General features: G+C 48.7%; 1 protein-coding gene across 7 annotated transcripts in view; it reads left to right on the forward strand.

Moving 5' to 3' along the window:
- Nucleotides 1-22,961, forward strand: part of SFXN5 (sideroflexin 5) — a 127,334-nt gene that overhangs the window by 72,837 nt on the left and 31,536 nt on the right. For all 7 annotated transcript variants that reach the window (XM_044925778.2, XM_006045915.4, XM_044925779.2 and 4 more), the window contains one exon: nucleotides 7,531-7,621. In XM_044925778.2, coding sequence (XP_044781713.1) covers nucleotides 7,531-7,621 — 91 coding nt within the window. The remainder of the gene's footprint in view (nucleotides 1-7,530; nucleotides 7,622-22,961) is intronic.

A 22,961-nucleotide genomic window follows, 5' to 3' on the forward strand; every position in this document is an offset into this window, starting at 1 on the left:
GGTGTAGCTCAGGGTGTGCTCTGTGGTCCAGGGTGTAGCTCAGGGTGTGCTCTGTGGTCCAGGGTGTAGCTCAGGGTGTGCTCTGTGGTCCAGGGTGTAGCTCAGGGTGTGCTCTGTGGTCCAGGGTGTAGCTCAGGGTGTCCTCCTGGTCCAGGGTGTAGCTCTGGGTGTCCTCTGTGGTCCATGGTGTAGCTCTGGGTGTCCTCTGTGGTCCAGGGTGTAGCTCTGGGTGTAGCTCTGGGTGTCTTCTGTAGTCCAGGGTATAGCTTAGGGTGTCCTCTGCAGTCCAGGGTGTAGCTCTGGGTGTCCTCTGTGGTCCATGGTGTAGCTCTGGGTGTCCTCTGTGGTCCATGGTGTAGCTCAGGGTGTCCTCTGCGGTCCAGGGTGTAGCTCTGGGTGTCCTCTGTGGTCCATGGTGTAGCTCTGGGTGTCCTCTGTGGTCCAGGGTGTAGCTCTGGGTGTAGCTCTGGATGTCCTCATGGTCCAGAGTGTAGCTCAGGGTATGATCTGCGATCCAGGGTGTAGCTCTGGGTGTCCTCTGTGGTCCAGGGTGTAGCTCTGGGTGTCCTCTGTGGTCCAGGGTGTAGCTCTGGGTGTCTTCTGTAGTCCAAGATATAGCTCAGGGTGTCCTCTGCAGTCCAGGGTGTAGCTCTGGGTGTAGCTCAGGATGTCCTCACGGTCCAGAGTGTAGCTCAGGGTATGATCTGTGATCCAGGGTATAGCTCTGGGTGTCCTCTGTGGTCCAGGGTGTAGCTCAGGCCCAGATACTCTTCTCTGAGCCTGTTGGAGTTAGGAGACCAACAGCCTGGGAATCCAGACCAGACTCTTGCCTCTCTTCTGTCACTCTGTGTGGCTTCCAGGTTGGAGGGCCCATTGTATGGACCCTGTATCAGAATCTGAAGTGTTCTGGAAGCCTGCAGATGGTGACGCTGGCAGTGACAAGTCTGAAGCAGATATCGGCTCCACATCTATCCTGGGGAGGACAAGTTGTTGTCCCTTCCTAGACAGAAGGGGTCTGATATAAATGGTTTTCCAGCAAGTGGCCAGCAGGTTCCTGTGGGGCATGGTTCAGGGGTCAGTGTTGGTCACTATTGCTAGCAAAGAAGCTACACAGCTGTGGCTGGAGCTGACTGGTATTTGAACCTGTGCACAACTCTGTCCTGGCCACCTTGGCCCTTTGCTCTTGAACCTGTTGCCAAACAACAGCCTGATTGGGGTTGCAGGACAAACTGACCTCCATAGAGGCTCAGGGCCCACCGCTTGCTATCAAGATTTTATTCTATTGAATCAATGCACGCCCTCTGGTGGGCAATTTTGGTACCTCAGAGATTCCTTGACCTGTTCCAGCCGTTGCTCCACCAGGGCCCGCAAAAACCCCTGACCACTTTGTTGCTGTTGTTCAGTCACTCAGTCGTGTCCAACTCTTTGCGACCCCATGGACTGAAGCATGCCAGGCTTCCCTGTCCTTCACCGTCTCCCAGAGCTTGCTCAAACTCATGTCCATTGAGTTGGTGATCCATCCAACTATCTCATCCTCTGTCATCCCCTTCTCCTCCTCCCTTCAACCTTTCCCAGCATCAGGGTCTTTTCCAATGAGTCAGCCCTTCCCATCAAGTGGCCAAAGTATTGGAGCTTCAGCTTCAGTATCAGTCCTTCCAATGAATGTTCAAGGTTGATTTGCTTTTGAATTGACTGATTTGATCTTGCAGTCCAAGGGACTCTCAAGAGTCTTCTCCAACACCATAGTTCAAAAGCAACAATTCTTTGGTGCTCAGCCTTCTTTATGGTCCAACTGTCATACTTGGTTGTATGACCACTTGGTTATTTTATTATCCACCACCCAAAAGTAGATCCTAAATTCTGACCTCATGCCATCCCTCCTTTCAGACATGCCCCGTCTATTGTCCTCCAGGGTGCCTTTGGACCCCTTATGGCAGGTGCCGTTAGTCTGCAGAACTGGCTGCAGACAACCTGGTATTTCATGTTTCTGCAGCCTGCAGAGTCCCCCTCCCTTCTTACCTGGCTGCCTCCTACCCTCCCTCAGGGCTCAGTTGGGCATTCCCTTTCTCAGAAGCCTTCATATCCCTGGGGGAGGGGGCATGCCCCCTCAAAGCCCCTCCTCCTGGCAGAGTGGATATACCATCCACTCAGGTGGCCTTAGACCTGCAGGTGCATCTGGCCCCATAGAGCTGTGTTTGCCAAGGTGGACAGCGTTGGCTGCACAAGGCAAGTCTCATTTGCGGCTCTTTTTTTTTTCTCTGCTTCAGAAATCAGTCACTTGATTTATCTAGAAACATGTATGAAGCACCTACTCATTTCATCAGGCACCAGAAATTCCATAAAGAATAAGAGTGTACACAAGCCCTGTGCCCAGCACTTTAGGGCCTACGGGGAGAGACGGATGTTTAGTAAAGTGTCCACAGATAAAAATATTTCCATATAATTCTGTTTTAAATAATACACACGTGTTACTTTGATTCCCAACATTTTAAGAAGTAAATGAATGTACTTAGGGACTGTGATAGGTATGTGGAAAGAAGAGCTCCAGGTTTCGTGAGAGGCTGTAAAAGGGGAGCCCTGAGTGAAGAGGAGGCCTCTCTGAGGGCCTGATGTTCAAGCTGAAAAGCGAGGAAGCCGAGAGAGGACAGGGCTTGCGAGAAAAGGTGGGAGAGAAGGAGGGAGGGAACTGGCTCATTGGAGGAGCAGGGCGGGGCTGAGGTGACCGGAGCCTTGCAAGCATGGCCAGGTGGTCAGGTAGGGCCGTGTGGGGCTTAAATGCAGTGAAACCACTGAGAGACTCACGCGTGTTGGTTCCACTCTGGCTGCTGTGGATTAGAAGGGTCAAGAGTGCAAATTGGGAGCCCAGTTAGGAGGTAGGCAGTTGTCCAGGGAGAAGTGATGGGTGTTTGAGCTAAATGGTGGGAGCAGAGAGAGAGAAATAGCTGTACTTAAGACACCCAGCAGACAGAGCTGGGTGTCGGGTAGCAGAGGCTCCTGTCCAGGTAGACCCCTAAGGTTCTGGCTTGAAGAGCTGAGCTGGGAATGGGAGAGGCAGACAGGATGTGGGTGAGGAAGATCAAGATGACCCTCATTTGCTGTGTGTGCTGGTGGAGTGCCTGAAGCCCATGGAGATAGAGGCATCCTGCAGGGGGCCAGCTGTGTGGGCTGGAGTGGAGGACACAGGCATTGTTCCAGTCCCATCCGGTGTCTCATCTCTGGCCTCGCAGAAGCTAGGCTGGTGTTGGCCTGGAAGTCCCCTCCTACTCAAGGAGACAGTTATCAGCTGTGTTCCCCGACGACACTGAAGGTCTTGGGACGTGGGTCTCCCACCCCTCCCCAGTTCTTGGTGCCGGTCAGCATCTCTCTCCACTGTGGGGGTTTGCCAGACTTCCCTCCTTCCCCTCCTGCTCTCTCAGCTGCCCATGGCAAATCCAGCCTCCTGGGAGCAGAGCTTGGAGAGAGGTAGGTCCCCTGCTCTCTCAGCCCAACCTGCTGTCCACGGGTCCTGGGTTCTGGCTTCTCCCAGGCCCCCTGCGGCTGGCCCCATGGGGAATTCTTATACAAAATCCCCATCCTGTTTGTGCTCCCCTCCACCAAAATGGAGCCCCTGTTTGGTTAATTTCTATTTTGTGGTTTATCTGGAGGCTGTTAAAACAAACCCTGGGGGACCCTCAGCAGTGACTGTTCCATATCTCATTATCTTTCCCGAACCCGATTATTAGCTCAGATTTTTCTGATCGCTAGCTGCTGTTCGTGATGAGTTGTGTGCCATTAATGCCAGCTGGTTCCCTTAAACAGGACCCATCATGCCAGGGAAAGTGAGCTGGCATTCAGAGCCATCAGCCACTTGGCTTTTTAATTTTAATGGGCTCTACCAAATGTTCCAGGCCAAAGGGTCCCCGAGGAACCAGAACAGACGGGCTCCCAACCCCCAGTCTGCAGCCCACCCTGGTTCCTTCCCAGACTGTGGCCATCCTAATTGCTGGGACAATAAGGTCTGGGTCGAGGCCTCACCTGTATTCATGCCTTCTTGCCACCAGGCCCATCCTCGATGAGTGGACAGAGTGACTTCATGGGTTCCTAGCGAGCTTGCAACTACATATACCAAAGCTCTCTGGTCCCAGCCCCCTGCCTGGGGGAGACAGGCTGGGTCATCATTCTGGGCTGTGCTAATCCTAGCCTCTGGGAAGCACCGTCAGCTGGTCAGCCAAGTGTGGGGAAGGGTTGAGGGAGCAGGCAAGTCTGAGTGTTTGCTCCAACCAGTGGCCCCTATTCCTTCCTGCCCTCCCCCACCGCCAGCCCGGCCTGTCCCCAGAAGGCTGCCTCGGGAAGGGCTCCAGCTCCCTGCTGGCTTCTCCTGCTCCCCATTCCTCCAGCACTCCCTGCATCTTTCCAAACAAATGCAGAGGGTTTTGAACCCAGACCTTCAGTTTTCTAGCTGCCAGGTTTAAGAGGTGGCTCAGGGGCCCCGTCTTCTCTACCTGCAGCTGCCTTCCGCTCACCTGGGCCTCAGCCCCAGGCTGGTCTCTTCAGGGAGGCTTTTGCGCTATAGACAGCCAGTCTGAAATGGCTTGTAGTCATTTAAAAAAATGGCCTGTCAGACATTCCTGACTGAGATAGAAGACAACTGGAAAGAAAATAGCACCGTGGCCAAGAGCAAAGCTTTGGAATTAGCAGACTGTGGGTTTGAGTCCTAGCATTACCTAGGACGTCTTTGAGCAAAGTTACATCACCTCTCTGATTCTGCCTGAACTTCCCTGAATCTGTTCAAGAGCAACACGCCCTGTCTCTAAGGCTGGCAGTGGGGATTGGAGTAAGATGTTTCGTGTGATGCGCTCAGCACTTGGCCTGGTATCTCCACTTGCCCCTTTCCTCCTTCTTCCTCATCGCTTACGCCTGCCTGTGTCCTCCTTCTAGACTGGCATTCTGTAAGAACATATCCCCTGGTATTTTGGAGGGCTTGGGGGTGACCATTTCTGAGTCACCAAAATAGTCACTTGCTATTTGAGAGTGGGGAGACCTGGCCTTGGTGAGTTCCCTCTGTGTAGCAGGGTTGCGGGGCCCAGGATGGGCTGGCATCCCCTCAGCCTACCCACCTGCACTGCCCTGCCCCATAAGTGCATCCAAGCTGCCGTGCGTCTCCCTGCCTCTCCTTGAGCAGGCAGAGAGGACAAGAATTGGACTCTGACCACCAGCTTGAGGCTTCAAATGGAAGCCAGGCCCCCGAGAGCCCAAGCTGGGTTTGCCTGGCAGCACTCTGGCTCCTGGTGTGGGTCCCGGGCTGCCCACGGCTGGTGGGCTGGCACTTGCTCTCTTCCCGGGTCTTACAGTTGCAGCCTGGTCTGGGCCATTTGCACCAGGCCATGGCTTGATTTGATTGCTGTGGCATCCACCCCGATGCCCTGGAGGCCTTCCCAAGGCTCTGCCTCTCCCCGACAACCCAGAAGGTGGAGGCCAGAGCCAGGGCTGCGGGTGCAGGGTGCCCTGCTGAGCCGCCGGGTGTACCAGAGAGCAGGCTGTCCGTGGTCCTGTCAGGCCAGGAGGCCCCCAGGGGAGGCCTGGCTCTGGCCTCAGTTTGGGGGAGCAGAGGCTTCTACACACCCTTCGTCTAGGCTACAGGCTCCTCTTTTGTCTCCCTGTGTCTGCGCTCATGCTTGTCTTCCCACCAGAGTCCTCCCCAGCCCAATCCCCCCTTCTCCATGATGCTCTTCCTCCAGCTGTTGCTGGTCTCTCCATCCATCCACTTGTTTGTTGGTTTCTTGATTTATTCCTCAGCCACTGCTTTGCTGAGCCTGTATTATGTGCCCAGACATCTGAAGGTGAGTACGGCGCAGTCCCTCCCCCTCAGTCTGGCCAGGGCGCCATGCTCAGAGACTCACAGGGTAGTGAGTGCTGGGGACGAGGGGAGTGATGTGCGAGGGAGCGACTTTCTGCTGGGAGAGGTGACGTCACTCCTACCTAGATTCTTTCACTGAGGCCTCTTATGTGCCAGGCTCGTGCCAGGCACTGTGAGTACGTTCTCACAGCAGCCCTAGGTGCTGTCAGATGTTATCATCCCTTTTTACAGACAAGAAAGCCAAGGCAGACAAAGGTTAAATGACTCCCAGTGTTAGCGACATGGGAGGTAGAGTGCAGAGGTGGGCCTTACAAGACAGGCGGGGACTGAGCAGAGGAAGGAGGGAGTTCGGGGCACAGGGACCAGCATGGGCAAAGGCCCTGAGGTGGGAAACGCAGATGGTGTTGGTGACCAGCTGACTGGATCATGGAGAGAGAGAATGGGGTGCTGGAGGAGTGGGGAAGGGAGGTTATGAAGGCCACGACTGCTGCATGGAGATGGCAGTTCTTTCACAGGCCATGGGGAGGTGGATATGATTGAACCTGTGTTCTAGGAAGATGAGGGTCAGTGTAGGGGGTGGACTGGAGTTGGGAGTGCCCATGGAAAAGGCAAGGCAGGCCCAGATGCCCCGGCCTGAGTGAAGGGAGCTAGAGTCTGAAGGTGGTCACTGAGCCCAGGATGTCCCCTGAGCCCCCATCCTGCTCTGGGCGGCTCTGCTTAGCTCTCCAGTCACCTATGGGTCTCCCTGTGTTGAGCCCTCTCAGTTTGGCCAGGCCTATGGCTGCGGTCACAGTGGGACCCCAGAAATGTGGTGCTTAAGATGCTGGAAGACAGAAAAGATTCACGGACTTAGAGAATGAACTGACAGCTACCGGGCAGGGAGGGCAAAGGTTGGGGGGCTGGGAGATTGACATGTATCACTGCTATATTTAAAATGGATAACCAACAAGGTTGTACTATATAGCACAGGGAACTCTTCTCAATATTATATAACAATCTGAATAGGAGAAGAATCTGAAAAAGCATAGATACATGTATATGTATAACTGAATCACATTAATATACAGCTGAAACCAACGCAACTTTGTTCATCAACCATGCTTCCCAGGTGGCTTTAGTGGCGAAGAACCCGCCCGCCGATGCAGGAGACGAGAAATGAGACTTTGATCCCTGGCTCAGGAAGATCCCCTGGAGAAGGAAATGGCAATCCACTCCAGCATGCTTGCCTGGAGAATCCCGTAGGCAGAAGAGCCTGGCGGTCTATTCCATTGGGTCGCAAAGAGTCGGATACGACTGAAGCGATTTAACACCCACACCCACACTCCAGTATAAAATAAAAAGTTAAAAAAAAGAAGCTGAGTAGGAATGAGGGGCGTCCTGTACTTCACCTACTTCCAGCTTATATATTCTTCTGACAGCAACCATCCTACCATCCCTTGTCCTGTCCCCAAGGAGGCTGTGTGCCTGCGTGCGTGTGTGTAGCTATCTCCAGGCCAGTTCACTGGGACGCCTGGGCAGTGAAGCTTTAAGGAGCCGCACTGGGGCTCGGCAGCCTCAGGTGGGGCTGAGGATGTGGGTCTGGGGTGCAGTTGTAGGGCAAGGTGGTGGCCCTCGCTCTCTGCTCTTCCCCCGCCTGCCCCTTCCTCCCCAGGCCGCTGCAGCAGCACACACTCTCTCTGTTTTCTCTTTCGAAGGTGGGCCTTAATGTCCTGGTTCAGAAAGCCAACAAGTTCACCCCGGCCACCCGCCTTCTCGTCCAGAGATTTGTGCCATTCCCTGCCGTAGGTAAGCCTTGCACAGCGAGGAGCTTCTGTGCACGTGTGCACAGGAATGTCTGGGCACGTGGGCTGCTGGGCTCTGGGGAGCTGGAAGGCCCCTCCAAGCCTCTCTTGACACTGCGGTGGGGGGAGTTCTGCCTGGGGCAACTGGAGGAAAATGTATGCAGGTAGAAGAAAGGGTGATCGGGGTAAAGAATCCGCCTGCCAACGCAGAAGATGTGGGTTCTCTCCGTGGGTCGGGAAGATCCCCCAGAGAAGGAAACGGCAACCCACTCCAGTGTTCTTGCCTGGGAAAGCCCACAGGCAGAGGAGCCTGGTGGGCTACAGTCCAGGGGGTCACAAAAGGGTCGGACAGGACTGAGCAAGTAAACAACAAACTGAAATGTAACATTTCCTTCCATTGTGAATATAGGCAGCAAATTGCAGTAGAAAGCAGGACCGTGACTCTCCCCAGTAGAAATCACAGGTATTTTCATGTCATATTACAGTTGTTACAGAGATCTTAAAAATACCATTTGTGCTTAACACTAACCCCAAATTATAAGTTAATAGATCCACTTAAAGATCTTGTTTTTTTTTTTATTCAGTAGTTTAAAAGCACATCTATTTACTATATCACAATTGAAAAAATATTTTGATAATTTATTTCAATATAATCTCCTTGTAATCCCACTTGTTTGGCTTGTAAAGCATAAACTTTAGAGACATTATTTGGAGAGGGGTGTAGGGGCCTCGGGTTCCTGACACAAAAGAAGGTTCAAGGCTCCCACTAAATCTGGTGCTCCAAGCCCTTTATGTTTCAGGGACCTCTAATCATAGGGATGGGTAGGGGTGTGTGTGTGTGTGTGTGCATGTGTGTGCGTGCGTGTGTATGTGTGTAGGTGTTTTCACTTGCTTTCAGCACAGCCTTAGCTGGTCTTGGAGTCATGAATTCACAATAGATGCCCCAGGTCTGGGCCCTGAGATCCCATAAAGCGCAGCCAGGCTCCTAAGAAGCCTACACTTTATTTGGGGAGAAGGTACAAGAGGAGAAACAAGTGTCTGAACCACAACATCGAGCCCCCCATCTGATGCCAGAGGACAAAGCTGGGGCACGCACAGAAGGGGCAAGAGGTCCCCTGAGCTCCCTGGTGCCAAGACTCGGTCTGAAGAGCAGGGTGTGAGACCCAAGCTCATGGTCCCAACCCTGTTCTTTACCTCCAGGGCTCAGCTTCCCCATCTGTGAGACGTGGGCACCAGTATCTCCCTTTCCACAGCCTTGAGCTGAGTGAGGAGCAGATAAGACGGCAGACTAGCTCTGTTCTTCAGAAAGGGCTTTGAAGCACCTGAAAAGCCCCTGTGAGTAGGTGAGAGATCATTGTTGAGCAGCCCCACCTCCTCCTGGGCCTGGAGGCTAACGAACTCCCAGGACCAGCCACCCGGCTGATCCTCAGCCGACCCAGATAATTGCTATAGCAACTCCACACTTTTAATGAACTCTCAGCTATTTCTGGTGTGGGCCATTAATGGAATAACTCTTTAGATCTGACTTTGTTAAGGGGCCTAATTGAGTGAACACAGCGGCCGATCTGGTGTTCCTCGCCGTCCTGAGCTGGGGGGTCAGATGCAGCCTGAGGAGGGGGCAGCTCTCAGCTGCACTGGACTGGATCTTGGTCTCAGCCAAGATGTAATCTGTCCTTGAGCCAAACTTCAGATAAGGACTCTACCAGGACCCATTGCAGCCTTGCTCGGCCAGCTATCTTGCTGTGTGACCTTGGAAGTGGTCTTAATCTCTCTGGGGGCTCCCTCAGGAGAAGGGCCCCTGCTCTCAGGTTTGACCCTTTCCGAGGCTTTCTGACCTGTCCCTCTTTGGGCTCCAGCCGATTCCTCTCCTATCTTATTGCTGAGGCGGAGTCTGGTCCAGCCGTCACAGAGGGTCTTGCAGTCCTGCGCGTCCCTAGCCAGTTGCACGGGGTGCTCATGGTGAGGTCTGCAGCCCTAATGGTCCTAGCTCACCAGGATCCTAACAGCAATGGGCCCTTTCTGCCTACTTCCTCAGACTGCTGTCCAAGTCCTGGCTGTGTGCCTGCCTTCCACACCCTGCCCCTTTTCTCCTCTCCGACATGTGGGCTTCCATCTCTCTGGCCTCCAATGCCCATCCTAGGCCCACCTACAATGGCATTTGCTGACTCCCCTAGCCGAGACGGACACAGTAGTGTTCAGGGTAAACAGGCATGCACCTCACCCCCTAGGGGCTTAAAAGCCCCCTGGTCCCCTTAGGCCACTGAATAGTTCCTGCACTTGGCCTCCTGCACCTTATCCCCTGGGGCCTCCAGCCAGACAGAGTACCTGTCTGCCCCACTGCACACTGGCGGGGTCTAGGGCCCTCCAGGCGTCCACCTCTCGGCTGGCCACCATCAAGGCCGCTGAGAAGTCTTCTCAGAGCTTGTTGGTTCTCTGGACCCCAGGACTAATGGAGAGACAGAACTCATGGAGCCCTCAGTGCACATGAGGAGCAGGTTGAGGCAAGTGAAAGTGATCAAATCAAGCCCTGATTGCCAGGGTGGGGGTGGGAGGGTGGAGCAGCAGAAGGTCTCCCATTCAGGGTGAGAGAGGGTCCTGAGAGGGCCCAGGTGCCCTGTGCTCAGCCACCACATCCCTCCCTCCTCTCCCCTGGGTGGGCTGGGGACTCAGGCTCTGGGGAGCAAGGAAGCTCTTGGGGCCAGCTGCTTCTTTCCACTGCTTTGCCCTGTCCTGATCCAGCTTGAAGTCCGGGAGGCGCCCCACTGCTGCCCAGGAGAGAGGTTTAAGACTGGGCACAGGACACCTGATTCATGCTGCACCCACCCCTCTCTGGCATCAGGCCAGACCCTGCTTCAGCCTTTCCCCGTGGGGGCCTCTGTGACAGTCACCTCAGGCCTTCCCTGGGTGTGCCAAGCTCCAGACACTCTGCCACCAGGAGCACTCTGCCACCTGGAGCACTCCACCAGTTCTTCCCTCGTTTTTCAGCTAGGGCTGTGCACACGTGTGTGCGACTGATGTGTGTGCGTGAGTGTGTGCTGAGTACGTAGGAAGCCCCAAGGACGCTCTCTGCAGCCAATTCTCTCCCTCAAGGTGGTTTCAGAGCCTCGCCATGCCCGGTCTAGAACAGCAATCATGTGGGAAATCTCACTTTCTATTTATATGTGGAGATGTTAGGAAAGCCGGTGAGCCCAGGAGCATGTGTGCTGGCATTGGAATTGATTGGGGACTGGTAATTAATTTGTTTAGACCTTAATTAATTCTTCAGTTCTTTCTTATTTGTGGACTGTCACGCTTAATTGTGTTGAGGAGCTGGAGCTCAGAGCAGGCCCTCCATTAATTGATGTGCAATTGCTGTGAGGTGGAAGTTAATGGTTTGGGGAGCTGGGCAAACAGTGTAATTAAAGGTCAATCGAGGAGGCGTCGGAAAAATACCCCCGCCCCCAGGTCCAGCCACCAGTCTCCACGAGCAGAGTCCATTCCAGGGGAGGCGGGCTCCACAAACAGCCTTCTTGTGAGTCCTTGGGGTGGGAGCCTGGAGGAGTGGCAGGCAGGGTCAGAGGCAGGTGTCAGCTCCATGATAGGACACCAGGGAAGGGCATAGACCCACCTGGTGAGAAGTGGGCATGGCAGGGACTGTGGCCTGGAGCTGGGAGGTGGAGGCCCGGGTGTCACCTGGCAGTGCCCCTGTGTGCCCGGCTCTGTGGATGTGGCGCGGGGCAGGGTAGGAGGCTCTGAAGGTCACCCCCCAGGCTGCCCGGCTGCATCCACGTGGAGGAGCGGACAGGTAGTGTCATGTGCTCAGGGCCCCCTCTGGGCCTGAGCCCCCGATGGGGGAGGCCTGAGCCTCAGTGCTAGCCGGTCAGCTCCTTGCACGGGAATAACCCTCCTGCATGGAGCCTCAATTATCCCTTTGTGGAAAGTGACTTCGTCGTGTGCTGTTGGCAGCAGTCCCTTACATTAAATGTCACAGCTTATTTCACTGCCATGAAGAAGTCTCTGTGTTCAGCAGGGAGTCTGCTGCTCGGGGTGTCTGGGCAGCCTTTGGGGGAGGTCTTCTGTTGCTTCATACCCAGAGTGCCCCACCTCCACCCCCGTCTCTATGCTTCCCTTCGCCCCAGACCACGGGTCTCCCTGTCATTGATTCCCCTTCATTTTCCCGCTTGTCTCCTGGTGCTCAATCCGCCCTCTTCCTTCACCAGGACGTGGCCCTGGCAGTGTGCCCAAGCCCCTGAGGTCCATCGCTAGGCGTCGCCTCCTCCATCCCTGTGGTTGGAAGGCAGCAGGGTACACCTGTGTCCGCTGTGTCCTGGGCCTTGTGACTTACCCCCCCCCGTCTGGCTCAGTGATGCTTAATGTTGCATCCACCCACCTTAGGCAGCCTCAAGGCCCCCGAGTCACCTTTTGGACGTGGCCTCTGGCCTTGCTCGAACCCTGTCGCACTGTGGCGAATCTTGTGCCTCCCCTTCTGTCTGGGCCCCAGGCCCTTGCACAAGGCTCTGTTTGACTGGAGTGCCTGCTCTTCCCACACTCTGCCTTCTCTTGGCTGCCAGGCCTTCATTTCTCACTTCAGACACCACCTTCTCCAGGAAGCCCTCCCTGGGAGCCCCAGTCAGGATTACACCACAGCACCCTGTGTGTGCCTCTGTCTGTCCTGGAACTGCTCATTTTGTTTTTGAGTCCGCCTCCCTCATCAGACTGTGAGCTCTCCAAGACAGGGACCGGATCTCATTCATCGCCAACCCCCAGCCCCGCTCTTTGCTCGGCACCTAGCGTTTGAGTAAAAATGGCTTGAAACTGGGCGCCCAGAAGTGAAACCCCGCCTGATGACATTGTGACCACATTGTATCACCTTAGATGACATTGGTAGCCGCATTGTGGCTGCTTAGAATTTACTGTGGTGTGTTTTTTTTAATTGTTTTTTTTGAATGTTTTGTTTTCTCATGCAAGTCTTTGCAGTCACTGTCATTCACTCCGTTGGCAGGCCTAGGGTGGATGACTCGGTCACCCTGGGCACGTTCTTCAGCCTTTCTTGTTTGGATCTGGGTGGGGAGGCGGGCCAGGCTGGGTGCCAGGATCAGGGCCCTAGAACTGGCATGGGGCCCTGGTGTGTGTCAGGCCCCAAGAGGACAGGGCCAGTGGGCCCGAGTCAAGCAGAGGGAAGGCTCCCAGTGGTGTGTTCTAGGGCTCCGCCTTCAGTCTTGTCCCCTCACTCATTTTATACCTGCCTTGGTCAGAGGAGGTCAAGGGGTCACACACAAGGAATGGAGATAGCAACTTGGCAATGATTATGAATTCACGGGCAAGGGTGTGTGTGCGCGCTCGGTCATTCAGTCATGTTAAACTCTTTGAGACCCCCCCATGAACTCCATGAACACCAGGCTCCTCTATCCATGGGATTCTCCAGGCAAGAATACTGGAGTGGGTTGCCATTTCCTCCTCCAGGGGATCTTCTCAACCCACAGATCAAACCCAGGTCTTCTGCATCTCCTGCATTGGCAGGCAGATTCTTTACCACTGAGCCACCTACCAGGGTCCAAAAAGATCTCACAAGTTTTGATGTAAGGCTCACTATTAAAAAAATGCAGCTGCACAAGTGTGGAGGTGCTGAACTTGATTTGATTGGGGTACTTAGGATAACGAATGGGGATTTTGTGGACTGCATGCCTGAAATAGGTCCACCCAACTGGTGTATTGGGCTTCCCTAGTAACTCAGATGGTAAAGCATCTGCCTGCAATGAGGGAGACCCGGGTTTGGTCCCTGGGTCGGGAAAAGTCCCCTGGAGAAGGAAATGGCAACCCACTCCAGTATTCTTGCCTGGAGAATCCCATGGACAGAGGAGGCTGGCGGGCTACAGTCCATGGGGTCGCTAAAAGTCAGACACTACTGAAGCAACTGAAGCATGCGTGCATGTACGCATGTGTGCCATACAGCCCAGCCTCACAGGCAGAATGTGAGGGATATCCCGAAATCAAGCCAGTATTAGGCTACACACTCCCATCTGATAGCCACTCCTCCAAAGACAAAGGCTGTATAGTCTGGTGTGATTCAAGTGTGTGTGTATACATAAGGAATGATGTATCAATACATACATGTCTGCTTGTAAATAGACCATGTCTGGCAGGGACATGAGAATCTGGCTACAGTGGCTGCCTAAGGGGAGGGGAGTAAACTAAAGGTCAGGGATTGGAAGGAGACTTACTTTTTATTATTTACTCTTTTTCATGATTTGGATTGTTTACTGTATGTACCTGTTACCTGCAAAATAAGAAGAGAGAGAAGAAGTGGAGCCTGGAGAGCTTGGAGCTCAAGTCTCCTGGTTTCCACTAGAGTCTTTTGGGTTCTGTTTTAATAAAAATTGTTCTGTTTTTTTTTTTCTGAAAATACTTGATTGTTACATAAGTTAAACAATTTCACTTCTCTCCTCAGAGATAAGTTTGGTATATATCCCTCCAAATTCAAATAAATACCTCAAAGTATAGGAATCTCTGCCTGTTTATTGTATTATATACTATAAACATGCCAATATAAATACATATTTGATATAAGTAAGATCATATTGTGTATACGGGTCATAAATCTCTTTTTAACTTCACAATCAATTTTGGATGTCTTTCCATGACAGTCATAAAATTCCAACTTATCCTTTTAATAGTCACAATAATTCATCTGTGGCTTTTTTAAAGATTGTGATATATTATTTCAACACATGGAATAATATAGGAAATAGAGAATAAAATATTAGATGCACCCAAAGCTTTCTCTGCCCTCTGCTTTTTAATTCTGTTTTCCTTCTTCTGTCTTGAGGAAGGCTATTGACTTTCACCTTCCCCATTCGTGTCTTTATATTGTATCTTATGTGTCTGTATCATAAACCAGAAATTGCATTGTTTATATGTTAAGTTTACATTATGTTGTGCTGAATATACCCTTTTAAACTTGCTCTTCATTGTGGTTTTGAGATTTATCTGTGTTAATACATATGCATTCATCTCAGCTTCTGAAGACTAATTGGGAACATCCAGGCTGTTTGCAGTTTCTCACTATTATATGTAGCACTGCACCAGACAGCCTTGTACACGCGTCCGTGTGCACACGAGTAGGAGCTTCTCCAGGCCAGAGGTTTCAAACGACCACCTTGGGGGCTTTAAAAAGCGATGCAGACATCTGGGTCCTTCCTCCAATTTGGTTTCGGTTGTGCAGCCAGTACTGAGAATCAGCGGTCGAGGGTCAGTACAGAGAAGTGAAATGATCACGTCAGAGGTAATGCCCATCTCTCAGTTCAGTTCACTTCAGTCACTCAGTCACGTCCAACTCTTTGCGACCCTAGGAACTGCAGCACGCCAGGTTTCCCGGTCCACCACCAACTCACGGAGCTTGCTCAAACTCATGTCCATTGAGTCGGTGATGCCATCCAACCATCTCATCCTCTGTCATCCCCTTCTCCTCCTGCCTTCAATCTTTCCCAGTGTCAGGGTCTTTTCCAATGAGTCAGTTCTTCACATCAGATGGCCAAAGTATTGGAGTTTCAGCTTCAGCAACAGTTGTTCCAAAGAATATTCAGGACTGATCTCCTTTAGAATTGACTAGTTCGATCTCCTTGCAGTCCAAGGGACTCTCAAGAGTCTTCTCCAACACCACAGTTCAAAAGCATCAATTCTTTGGCTCTCAGCTTTTTTTCTAGTCCAACTCTCACATCCATAAATGACTACTGGAAAAACCACAGCTTTTACTAGACGGACCTTTGTTAGCAAAGTAATGTCTCTGCTTTTTAATATGCTGTCTAGGTTGGTCACAGAAAACTAGCCAAGCTGATCACATGGACCACAGCCTTGTCTAATTCAATGAAACTAAGCCATGCCATATAGAGACACCCAAGATGGTCAGGTCATGGTGGAGAGTTCTGACAAAAGGTGGTCCACTGGAGAAGGGAATGGCACAAACCACTTCAGTGTTCCTGCCTTAAGAACCCCATGAACAGTATGAAAAGGCAAAAAGATAGGACAATGAAAGATGAACCCCCCCCCCCAGGTGGGTAGGTGCCCAATATGCTACTGGAGACCAGTGGAGAAATAACTCCAGAAAGGATGAAGGGACGGAGCCAAAGCAAAACCAACACCCAGTTGTGGATGTGACTCGTGATAGAAGCAAGGTCCGATGCTGTAAAGAGCAATATTGCATAGGAACCTGGAATGTTAGGTCCATGAATCAAGGCAAATTGGAAGTGGTCAAACAGGAGATGGCAAGAGTGAACAACTACATTCTAGGAATCAGTGAACTAAAATGGACTGGAATGGGTGAATTTAACTCAGATGACCATTATATCTACTACTGTGGGCAGGAATCCCTTAAAAGAAATGGAGTAGCCATCATAGTCAACAAAAGAGTCTGAAAATCAGTGCTTGGATGCAGTCTCAAAAATGACAGCATGATCTCTGTTCATTTCCAAGGCAAACCATTCAGTTTCACAGTAATCCAAGTCTATGCCCCGACCAGTAATGCTGAAGAAGCTGAAGTTGAATGGTTCTATGAAGACCAACAAGGCCTTCTAGAACTAACATCCAATGTCCTTTTCATTATAGGGGACTGGAATGCAAAAGTAGGAAGTCAAGAAACACCTGGAGTAACAGGCAAATTTAGCCTTGGAATACAGAATGAAGCAGGACAAAGGCTAATAGAGTTTTGCCAAGAGAACGCACTGATCATAGCAAACATCCTCTTCCAACAACACAAGAGAAGACTCTACACATGGACATCACCAGATGGGCAACACCGAAATCAGACTGATTATATTCTTTGCAGCCAAAGATGGAGAAGCTCTATACAATCAGCAAAAACAAGACCGGGAGCTGACTGTGGCTCAGATCATAAACTCCTTATTGCCAAATTCAGACTTAAATTGAAGAAAGTGGGGAAAACCACTAGACCATTCAGGTATGACCGAAATAAAATCCCGTATGATTATACAGTGAAAGTGACAAATAGATTTAAGGGACTAGATCGGATAGACAGAGTGCCTGATGAACTATGGATGGAGGTTCATGACACTGTACAGAAGACAGGGATCAAGACCATCCCCAATAAAAAGAAAAGCAAAAAAGCAAAATGGCTGTCTGAGGAGGGCTTACAGATAGCTGTGAAAAGAAGAGAGTCAAAAATCAAAGGAGAGAAGGAAAGATATACCCATTTGAATGCAGAGTTCCAAAAGAATAGCAAGGAGAGATAAGAAAGCCTTCCTCAGTGATCAGTGCAAAGAAATAGAGGGAAATAATAGAATGGGAAAGACTAGAGATCTCTTCAAGAAAATTAGAGATATCAAGGGAACATTCCATGCAAAGATGGGCACAATAAAGGACAGAAATGGTATAGACCTAACAGACGCAGAAGATATTAAGAAGAGGTGGCAAGAATACTCAGAAGAACTGTACAAAAAAGATCTTCATGACCTAGATAATCACGATGGTGTTATCACTCACCTAGAGTCAGACATCCTGGAATGTGAAATCAAGTGGGCCTTAGGAAGCACCACTATGAACAAAGCTAGTGGAGGTGATGGAATTCCAGTTGAGCTACTTGAAATCCTAAAAGGTGATGCTGTGAAAGTGCTGCACTCAATATGCCAGCAAATTTAGAAAACTCAGCAATGGCCGCAGGACTGGAAAAGGTCAGTTTTCATTCCAATCCCAAAGAAAGGCAATGCCAAAGAATGCTCAAACTACCACACACTTGCACTCATCTTACAGGCTAGCAAAGTAATGCTCAAAATTCTCCAAGCCAGGCTTCAGCAATATGTGAACCGTGAACTTCCAGATGTTCAAGCTGGATTTAGAAAAGGCAGAGGAACCAGAGATCAAATTGCCAACATGCCTTGGATCATCAAAAAAGCAAGAGAGTTCCAGAAAAACATCTATTTCTGCTTTATTGACTACTCCAAAGCCTTTGACTGTGTGGATCACAATAAACTGTGGACAATTCTGAAAGAGATGGGAATACCAGACCACCTGACTTGCTATACAGGAGAAACTTGTGTGCGGGTCAGGAAGCAACAGTTAGAACTGGACATGGAACAACAGACTGGTTCCAAATAGGAAAAGGACTATGTCAAGGCTGTATATTGTCACCCTGCTTATTTAACTTATATTCAGATACATCATGAGAAACGCTGGTCTGGAAGAAGCACAAGCTGGAATCAAGATTGCTGGGAGAAATATCATTAACCTCAGATATGCAGATGACACCACCCTTATGGCAGAAAGTGAAGAGGAACTGAAGAGCCTCTTGATGAACGTGAAAGAGGAGAGTGAAAAAGTTGGCTTAAAGCTCAACATTCAGAAAACTAAGATCATGGCATCCGGTCCCATCACTTCATGGCAAATAGATGGGGAAACAGTAGAAACAGTGGCTGACTTTATTTTTTTGGGCTCCAAAATCACTGCAGATGGTGACTGCAGCCATGAAATTAAAAGACGCTTACTCCTTGGAAGGAAAGTTATGACCAACCTAGATAACATATTCAAAAGTAGAGACATTACTTTGCCAACAAAGGTCCATCTAGTCAAGGCTGTGGTTTTTCCAGTAGTCCTGTATGGATGTGAGAGTTGGACTATAAAGAAAGCTGAACACCGAAGAATTGATGCTTTTGAACTGTGGTGTTGGAGAAGACCCTTGAGAGTCCCTTGGATTGCAAGAAGGTCCAACCAGTCCATCCTAAAGGAGATCAGTCCTGAGTGTTCATTGGAAGGACTGATGTTGAAGCTGAAACTCCAATACTTTAGCCACTTGATGCAAAGAGCTGACTCATTGGAAAAGACCCTGATGCTGGGAAATTGAAGGCAGGAGGAGAAGGGGACGACAGAGGATGAGATAGTTGTATGGCATCACCGACTCGATGGACATGAGTTTGGGTAAACTCCAGGAGTTGGTGATGGACAGGGAGGCCTGGCATGCTGTGGTCCATGGGGTCGCAAAGATTTGGACATGACTGAGTGACTGAACTAAACTGAACTAGATTGGTCATAACTTTTCTTCCAAGGAGCAAATCCATCTCTACCTGCACCAAATGAGCAGATTGGCTTTTACTCTGCCTGCAAGGGTGATTTTTGTTTCCCTACATCTTCTTCAACATTTGCTATTATCAATTTTTTCTATTATTTTATTTTATTTTTTAACTTTACAATATTGTATTGGTTTTGCCATATATCAAAATGAATCCACCACAGGTATACATGTGTTCCCCATTCTGAACCCTCCTCCCTATTATCAGTTTTTAAAACTAACTTTTATCCATCTGAAATGGATCTTCCTCATTTTAATTTGCGCTTTCCAATTCCCAGTATGGTTGAGAATCTTTTCTTAACTTCACTGGGCATTTGGGTTTCCAAATAGAAGAGAGAGAAGGAGATTTCTTTTCATTTATTGTTCAGTTGCTAAGTCTTGTCTGTTCTTTGGGATCCCATGGACTGTAGCATGCCAGGCTCCCCTGTCCTTCACTGTCTCCCTGAGTTTGCTCAAATTCATGTACGTTGATTTGGTGATGCTAGCTAACCATCTCATCCTCTTCCACCCCTTCCTTCTTTTGCCTCAATCTTTCCCAACATTAGGGTCTTTTCCAATGAGTTAGCTTGTTATATGAGGTATCCAAAGTATTGGAGCTTCAGCTTCAGCATCAGTCCTTCCAATGAATATTAAGGATGGATTTCCTTTAGGATTGACTGGTTTGATCTCCTTGCAGTCCAACAAATTTCAGACAGATTGAAGACCTAAATGTGTACAATAAAATGTTAAGGCTTCTAGAAGGAAATGTAGATGAACATTTTTGGAGTAAGGACAGAGTTTCTTGGTAATACAAAATGTATATACCAGAGAGGAAAGGATCGCTTATTTGACAACATATATGACGATCTATTGTATGTTAAAGGGCTTCCCAGGTGGTGTAGTGGTAAAGAGTCTGCCTGCCAGTTCAGGAGACACAAGAAACATGGGTTTGATCCCTGGATCAGGAAGATCCCCTGGAATGGGAAATGACACACCACTGCAGTATTCTTGCCTGGGAAATTCCATGGACAGAGGAACCAGGTGGGCTATAGTCCATGAGGTCAAAAAGAGTCAGACATGACTGCGTGACTGAGCATACACAAACACATATGTATGTTAAACTGCATGACAGAAGACACCATCAACAAAGTGAGAAAACAAGCCCAAGCTATTTGTAAACCATTAAACCAATGAGTCAAACTCCCTTATTTTTTGCTTACACACAAAGATGAAGAATTCTTGCAGGTTAATTTTCTTCTTAGATTCAAAAATCAGTCTTTGATGATTATAAGTTCACATTCATTAAATTTTAAAATATTTAAAAGTATTTCTTTTATGAATTTTTACTTAAATATTTTTCAGTGAGTTTGATCATTGTATTTTTCTCTTTAATTTTTATCTTATATTGGAATATGGTTGATTGACAATGTTGTGTTAGTTTCAGATATACACCGTAGTGATTCTGTTATATATATACATGTATCTGTTCTTTTTCTAATTCTTTTCCCATTTATTTAGGTTATTACAGAATATTGAGCAGAGTTCCCTGTGCCATACAGTAGGTCCGTGTTGGTCATCTGTTTTAATTATTAGTAGTGTGTGTATGTCAATTCCAAACTCCAAATATGTTCTCCCCCCACCCTTCCCCGACCCTGGTAACCTAAAGTTCATTCTTTGAGTCTGTTAATCACTATATCTTTTTCTTAATAATTGTTAAAGCTCTTTATGTATTTTATGATCATTTTTGGCTGAAAGTAACAGAAACCCTCAACTCAAACCGGCTTAAATAATGATTACTTTACAGAGCTCAAGTGTCCCTTCAGGCATCAAGGCCAATCTTTCCTTATCTTTGCTCTGCCAGGGGCTTCATCTTCAGGCTTACTCCCTTCATGGTTGTGAGATGGCAACTGCAATTCCAGACTTCATATCCAAACCCACCACTGTCCAGAGGACAGAAGGTTCTGCTGACCACCACCTTTTTTTTAGTGGGAGGAGGACTTTCCCAGAAGTCCTGCAGACACCCTCATTATCTAAGTTGGTCACACATCCCATCCTAGATCAAGGGAAGGATATTATACTTAATTATGGGGAGTCAGTCACCATGACCTTCCATTAGACCCTTCATATCAGTAGTCCTTTGTCATATATAATAAATATATTTTCAAGCTTCCCATTTCTTGTAATATGGTTCATAAATAGGTATCAAATGCCATTGTTTCTTAATTCTAAGATACCTTAGCTGTGAGGCATTAATGTAACAATCTTTCCGAAGAGGAGAGGACTATATTTCATTTGAAGGAATAAATAAGCATATACTGCACATTCAATCCAAATCACTTTTTCAATATCACAGAGTCTGAATCTCAGCCTTTTCCACATTTTACAATTCTGTTTTGGGCACTGATTGTTAAATACAGCATCATGAACAGCACTGCTTTTTGTAATCTCTGCCTCTACTCTTGACCCTTTTTAGTCCCTTTTAAATTAACAGGATAATTTCAAAACACATAAAAGATTATTGAGTTTTTTTTTTCAACTCCTACTTTATATACTTGTGGTTTCATTTTATTCTTTACTTGAGGGAAAAAAATATTTTTAAAGTTAATCAGCTTCTTTAGAAAGTTTTTGAAACAGATGCCTACGTACAGGACCCATGCATAGGTCACACCAACTCCTGCTGGGGTTTGAAATTTTTCTGATCTACTTCAAGAAGTTTGGCATTTCCTTTTCAACTTTTAGAAAAGAAAAGCCTGGTTACATTCTCTTTGCAAAAATGCAAAGTCTAGGTAAATTTAGGGTAAAAAAGTAGGAGTCCTTCAATAATCCCTAATTTCCAAATTTGGTTCTCTTCCCCAAGAGGATCACTTGGTGAGGTGTGACCCTTCCAGAACATTATCCAGGGATTTATGCAGACACGTGTGTGTACCAGTTATGTGGTTTACGTTCAGTAAATCACCCTGTACATACTCAGTAAGTCTGCTCACATAAGTTTGTTCTGGCGATCTCCCCGTGTGAGTTCCCTAATGGTGGACATTTAGGCTGTTTCTAATTATTTGCTGTTACAAACAGTGCTATAATTAACATCCTTGTAAATGTCTCTTTGTGCATATGGGCAAGCATTTCTTTAGGGTAGCTATCTATGGTTTGGCAATTTCTGCTGCCTTTAATTGCATTGCCTGGTATCTGGCAGACGATCTTCTGCATGTACAATAACTTTTCATGTCCATGCTCTATTATAGTGTAAGTTTTAAAAAGATGTTTTAGGCAACAATTAGGAATCTAAGTTTAAGTTCAAATTCTGTGTGGATTGCTGTGGGCAGCTGAGGTGACACTTGGATGAACAGATGCCTCTACACGTGGCTAAGGTCGCCCATGCACAGGCAGTTGTGGTGAAGAGCAAGTAAGGTCTCCCCTGCCACACGCATTGTAAGGCACATTGCGATGTTTGCACTGTTAAAATATGAGAAAATGCTTCTTAGAACAGAGCAGTTATGGTGTTTGATTTTCCCAGATAAATAGCCCATTGCTCCACCCCATATTTTGAATGGCCCTTGCCCTGTGAGTTGATAACAACCGCATTTACAGAAATTCCTTTCCCCTACAGCTGGGAGTGTTTCGGGACTATTAACTCCATTGATCTATGCCTCTGTTCCGGTGCTAGTTCAAGGGGCAAGCTCCCCTGTAGTCTTCTTTTTGAGAACCTTCTTGCACATTTGTCTTTCTGTCTGCTGCTCTTTCTTCCTCCCCACGCTGTCCTTTTCACACGGGCACTTCATTAGCTGCTCACAATCTGCATGATTTTGCATCGTGGTGTGTCTGATGTGAGAACATCTGCGGTAGTCAAGAGCATATTTTCCTCAGGCCTTGACACTGAGCTCGCCATCAGCATGAAGCAGTCTCTCTCGCTTTCTCTCTCTCTCTCTCTCTCTCATCCACTGACATCTCGCAGCATCGCTGCTCCAACATCAGTTATGCCTGAGTCTTGAATGGTGTCAATCTGAGTTGAAAATGTGTCAGCTTTCTTAACATTATCACTAACAGACTGCTTAATTAACCTGCTGATACTATCAATAATGGATCTTGCTGGTATGCTAGAAAGAAGACCCGTAGCCCACGGTTGGTCTCTCTCTCTCTTTTCATTTGTTTAGTCTCTCAGTGACCATACTGCTGGAGCTGAACTTTTCAGGAGTGGGATAAGAGCGATCTGGGAGGGTTTGAAAGGAATACAGTAGAACTTAAAGCTCTGGAAGAGACAATGGAATCACTGAGACAGGCTGGCATTCTTGTTGCTCAGAGGTAGGGATGGCTAGTA

The sequence above is a fragment of the Bubalus bubalis genome, chromosome 12, assembly GCF_019923935.1.
Source record: "Bubalus bubalis isolate 160015118507 breed Murrah chromosome 12, NDDB_SH_1, whole genome shotgun sequence".
NCBI classification, from domain to species: Eukaryota; Metazoa; Chordata; class Mammalia; order Artiodactyla; family Bovidae; genus Bubalus; species Bubalus bubalis.